The following is a 5,568-nucleotide window of genomic DNA, read 5'->3' as shown; positions in this document are numbered from 1 at the left end:
CTGTCACTGCTAATCCTGGCATTAATAATAATCAACAACCACATTATCTTAATTTGCAAGCAAGCGGTCACTGCCTTTGTAAGTCCTCTCCACCCCGGGTGGTTGTGCTCCGGTCTCGACCTGACCCGGCGGATCCGTCCGCCACATTCCACCCGCACGCGCTATGATAAACATCCTAGTCCCAGATCTGCAAGGGCAGGAAGTGCAAGAGGAGAGGAATTCCACTCTTTCAAATTACATTATGGCCCTTTGCGATGACGGCCCCATATAGGTCTATTGAAAAGATAGGGAAAGAAGACAATTGGTTCTTTGTCAGGAAAACATTTGAGCACAGGTTTATGTTTTGTTTTTCTTTTGTTTTTTTTTTAAATGCCACTCACTAAAATATGGATTGTTCCAAACCATCAAGATGCCACTTCGTGTTTTCATTGGATTTCATAAATAATTAATCAATAACATGTATTTGATCCGGGTTTGTTCCAGAAGAGTACAGTATGTTTTTTTTATTTAAAGAAGGCCCGTGGGGAATGTTTTTTTTTTTTTTAATGCTGACTTTCCGTTATTCTCTTTTGTGTTACTCGACCGAGTCTCTATGGTCAAATCCTACGACAATTAAAGCAGTTTAAAAATAAATAATGTTTTTTTATTATTATTATTATTGGTATTTAGACTTGTCCATGTATTCTTTGTAAATACATACACATTAAAAAATAATAGGTAGCAAATCCATTCCAGGGATGGATACTTCGGTATTGAGTTTACTCTAAATGATATTTTGGTGCTCAAGGCGATGACACGAATGCAAGTTAACATCAAATTAAAATTCCACAGCGCCTCAATCAGTTCGAGTTTCAAGACCCTTGTTTTGTTTACACATTGCACATTGTTGACACACTGGTTTACGTGCTTTGTTGTGACGTAGCGCGCGTGACAGAGAGAACGAGAGAAAGAGAGCGAGAGAGAGAGAGAGAGAGAGAGAGCGAGAGAGAGACTTTCGTAATCTTTACATACGTATTCTCCTCATATTTTAATGTAGCAATATTATTATCATTAGCCTGTTATTATTGTTTGCAATTTTTTTTAAAAGGTGCAGGGTGTTTTGTGTTGCCCCCACAGTACGTGACTTATAGTCCTTAAAGTTAAGATTGTTTTTGCACCTCCATATTGACAGCACTGGACTCGTATGAAAATCAAGAATGTTAAAAAATAGAATTTAAAATTATCTGTAACGTTCGGTAATAACAGCTTATCTCAAACGTGCTTTAAAAAAAAAAAAGGTTTTTTTTGCATAAGCAAATTATAATTGTAATTTGGGGGGGGGGGGGGAATGACTTGTGATTTCATCTTTCCCGTTTTTTACGTTAAAATTATTGGATGATATACAATTTATTTAAACCAGCGTAATTGCTTAATCGTGTTGCTGAAATGATCACGGTACGCCGTTAGTCTTTAACAGAAAGAAGAAATAATGCCGTGTGGAAGTCTTAAAGCTGCCAGTCGGTGGTAATTGCTCGTTGAGAGACGATTGGCTCTCAGCGCACTTCAGCTGCTGCGGCCAAGCTGCAGAGTGCACACTGTCTACGGGGTGATGACACACATGCCAATGCTGCTCCACCTGCACACAGTCCCACAGCACGGAAATGCACTCCACGAGAGCCCGGTGGGACCCTCCTGGGTGGCCAGGGAAATGTACACTTTTCCATGCACTCCCCTCAATGTGAGCTAATTAAGCCATGCTCTCTGTCCAGTTTTCCTTTTCGCAACTTTGCTGACTACACTGGCAAGCAGATGGGGAAGTGAGAGTAATTGCATAAATGCATATTTAAATGAGCACCTGTTATAAGCCCGATGGTGATCTACTTTGTTTATCTTTCTATTTTTCTTTCTTTCATTTAGTTTTTTCGTTCTTGTTATGTAAATGTTCTGTCTTATTGTTATTAATAATTGATTAAAGATTTTAATTTGAGGGCCTGGCTATATCATCTCCTCGTGATGCTGCGGCCACCTCTGCTAAAATCGCCTTCGTCCTCAGTTGGACAGATCATGCAGTTCTACCACTGCAATTATTGCTAAATACAATATATTCCGTATTTAGTTCAGTGTCATATTTTCAGAATTTAAAAAAATGCACACCAAAAAAATAACGCGGGCCATTATTTTAGGAGGTGACAATTTTACTGCATCTAGGTTCTACATTTTCTTTGCAATAAAAATGCCGTGTTGATCCATTTATATTCAGATTACTACACGCTTACAATTAACAAGGTATAAATATGTAACATGTTGGTCTGTATCTGTAACGATACACCTCATACATACCTCAGAGGTACTGCGTAGTCTGGCGCCTGTATATGTGAAACTGAAAGCAGCTAAACCGGTTATCATTGTTCTGCAAAAAAAAAAATATCTTCTAAAATTATTGTAATGCAATACGTTTACAATCGACCCGTTTGTGGTTAACGTGAGACACAAAATAAATAAAAACGATTTCTGCAGCAACGGGCTAATAATAATGCAGGTAATGATCATATGAAACAAGATACCGTCAAAAATCACGCTGAGTTTTGAGACGCTTGCAAAATGCCTGTTCATTGCGAACTACAGTGAATGGCTTTAATGAAGTAGATTGTTGCAGTAACGTGTTGTTCAATTGAGTGAAACTGGAGGCGGAACTCTCAAGTGCACAAATCACGAAGCACTACGTCGTTCGGCAGAGAAGAGTGCGCGAACGCCGCCTGAGTGTGGACGTGGGGGGGGGGGGGGGTACGAGGAAAGGGTTGGGCTTACTGAGTCACATATCACAACTGGAGTTGCGCCTCGGTCATAAACCAATTTGGTGAGGGGGAAAAAAAGAAAAAAAAGAGTTAAGAAGGTCCTCGTGTGCGGCCACCTACACAGCCGCAAAAAGTAAGACGTCTCCGTGCATCCGTTGCTGCTCTGTCTCCTCATCACCACGGAAGCATCGGGAGACGAGCACGTTGCTTTTTCGACTTTGGGACTGGAGCGCTTTTGTTTGGCTGGGAAATGATGGCCACTTACCAAAACCCGGACGCCGACGCAATGGCATTGATGATCCACGATAGCAACACCTCCAAGGAGAAAGAGCGACCAAAAGAGGAGCCCGTCCAGGAAAAAGTCGCCGAGAAGCCGGATCCGTCTCAGAAGCCTCCCTACTCCTATGTGGCCCTCATTGCCATGGCGATCCGAGAAAGCTCCGAGAAGCGTCTCACCCTGTCTGGTATTTACCAGTACATCATTAGTAAGTTTCCGTTCTATGAGAAAAACAAAAAGGGCTGGCAGAACAGTATCCGGCACAACCTGAGTCTCAACGAGTGCTTCATCAAGGTTCCGCGGGAGGGCGGCGGGGAAAGGAAGGGCAACTACTGGACTCTTGACCCGGCCTGCGAGGACATGTTCGAGAAGGGCAACTACCGGAGGCGCCGTCGAATGAAGCGACCGTTCAGGCCGCCGCCCACGCACTTCCAGCCCGGGAAGTCCCTCTTCGGAGGGGACGGTTACGGCTACCTGTCCCCTCCCAAGTACCTGCAGTCCAGCTTCATGAATAATTCGTGGTCGCTGGGCCAGCCGCCCACCCCGATGTCGTACACTTCCTGTCAGATGGCCAGCGGCAACGTGAGCCCGGTCAAGGCTCTGTCCGCCCCCGCCTCCTACAACCCCTACTCGCGGGTGCAAAGCATGGCGCTCCCGGCTATGGTGAACTCTTACAACGGCATGAGCCACCATCACCACCCGGGCCACCCCCACCACTCCCAGCAGCTGAGCCCGGCCACCGCCGCGCCGCCCCCGGTCTCGTCCGGCAACGGAGCCGGCCTGCAGTTCGCTTGCTCCCGCCAGCCTGCGGAGCTGTCCATGATGCACTGCTCGTACTGGGAACACGAGAGCAAACACTCGGCCTTGCACACGAGGATTGATATTTAAATGTGACTTGTTCCTGTGATTTTGATTTTGATGGGTTTTTTTGTTTGTTTGTTTGTTTTTTTTGTTTTTGTTTTTGTTTTTTTGTTTGGTTTTTTTGACCATGTTCGGTTGCAGCCATGCAGTGGAGGTGCCGATGTTGACAAACCGGAGTCCGAGTGTAAACGGGGTCACCGAGGCGCATCAGGTAGCGCAACATTTATCATTGAACTGTCTGTTGATGACTTCGTTGTGTACAACTACATTTATATTTCCACGGAGAAATGATTGTGGAACTGTGACAGTGCGTACTTCTCAACTTTACGCACGGCTTCACCAAAAGCCAAGCCAAAATATAGAGTTGAATCTCAACTGCAGCCTTCTGAAAACTTTGACTGAGCCAAGCATGCATGGTTGTAAATCTTCAGGTGGGGGGCGGGGGGGAAGATTTATCGTCACGAAGACAATTCAGGGTGTTCCATGTTTCATGTTGTTGTTGTTTTTTCCCCCACATATTAATTTCCAACAACATGAAATGGGCCAGGACCAGGTTTTGCATGTCCTTTAAAAAAAAAAAAAAAAAAAAAAAATACGTGATACTGTATATTGTTTCATTCATCTTGGGGCCATGTTTAAGTTTAATTAGCACTTTTCCATATTTTCTAGATTTGTGAATTTCTTAATAAACATGTATTTCCTAAAAGACTTAAGTGTTCATGAAGCAATATCTTTTAAACGCTAATAGTGGGAGCCACTGTTGATGAATGAATGTCTGAAAATATTTAACGTTTACAAATGGAACATTATTTTTTTTATTTAAATCTCTACTTTAACTTTATAATAACTACGAAAATGAATCAAACGGAGGCAGTGTCTTTTATATATTTAAATTTATCTGTAGGCAAATCATGTACTAGTTTTCCTGTCTTTCGCTTCAGATTTTCATAGAATAAAAAAAAAATGAAAAATATATAACCACAATAGCAAAACTAACAATTTAATGTAATTAGTTTATTTTAATGTTTGATAAATGAGATACATGTCAATGGCTTGCTTACATTTTCAACCTGCTAAATAAGGTTACCAAAAAATACCTGCTTTTGGCCTTGAAACATGAGGTTGATTTTGACCCCAGAGAAAATCAGGTTACACAAAATTAATATATTACTGCGCATTCTTTTTACAAAAAAAAAAAACTTACAATAAGACAAATGACAAAACATGCATTGGTTTTCAACCTTTTTTATTTTAGAAACACCAATGACAATCATATTGTGATGTTATCGGAAAACCAAAAGCATATTAATCCCAAGAGAAAGGAAATGTTTCTGCAAGTCATGAGCCAATAATAATAATAATAATAATAATAATAATTCATTTTTCTTTAAAGTTCCTGCTCTCTGGATAGTGGGCATGGGTTGAACGTATTAAAGTATTACAGCGAAATTCACGCAGAGAACTCATGTCCTCTGGGTCTATTTTTGTGTGACAAAGTATAAAATCACTAACACGATTATTATTGTGGCAGCAGCAGCATAAACTGATATATGGCGCAACAACTTCAAGCGCAATGACGTTATGATCATATTTCATAAGAAGAATGGTTGTGTTTGGCACGTTTGCTGTTTGAGTTGAGCTTTTTGGGGACGTCAC

General features: G+C 41.7%; 1 protein-coding gene across 1 annotated transcript; it reads left to right on the top strand.

Annotated features, from left to right (window-relative positions):
- The first annotated feature begins 2,770 nt into the window (after nucleotides 1–2,770).
- foxl2a (forkhead box L2a) lies at nucleotides 2,771–4,618 on the top strand. Its single transcript, XM_061783082.1, has one exon. The coding sequence runs from the start codon at nucleotides 3,025–3,027 to the stop codon at nucleotides 3,937–3,939; it is 915 nt and encodes a 304-aa protein (XP_061639066.1). The 5' UTR covers nucleotides 2,771–3,024; the 3' UTR covers nucleotides 3,940–4,618.
- The last annotated feature ends 950 nt before the right edge of the window (nucleotides 4,619–5,568 follow it).

Source organism: Phyllopteryx taeniolatus, chromosome 8 (genome assembly GCF_024500385.1).
Source record: "Phyllopteryx taeniolatus isolate TA_2022b chromosome 8, UOR_Ptae_1.2, whole genome shotgun sequence".
Lineage (NCBI taxonomy): Eukaryota > Metazoa > Chordata > Actinopteri > Syngnathiformes > Syngnathidae > Phyllopteryx > Phyllopteryx taeniolatus.
This window is presented reverse-complemented; position numbering and strand designations above follow the sequence as displayed.

Coding starts and splice junctions, on each gene's coding strand:
- foxl2a (XM_061783082.1), top strand. CDS start 3,025: ATGATGGCCACTTACCAAAACCCGGACGCCGACGCAATGGCATTGATG.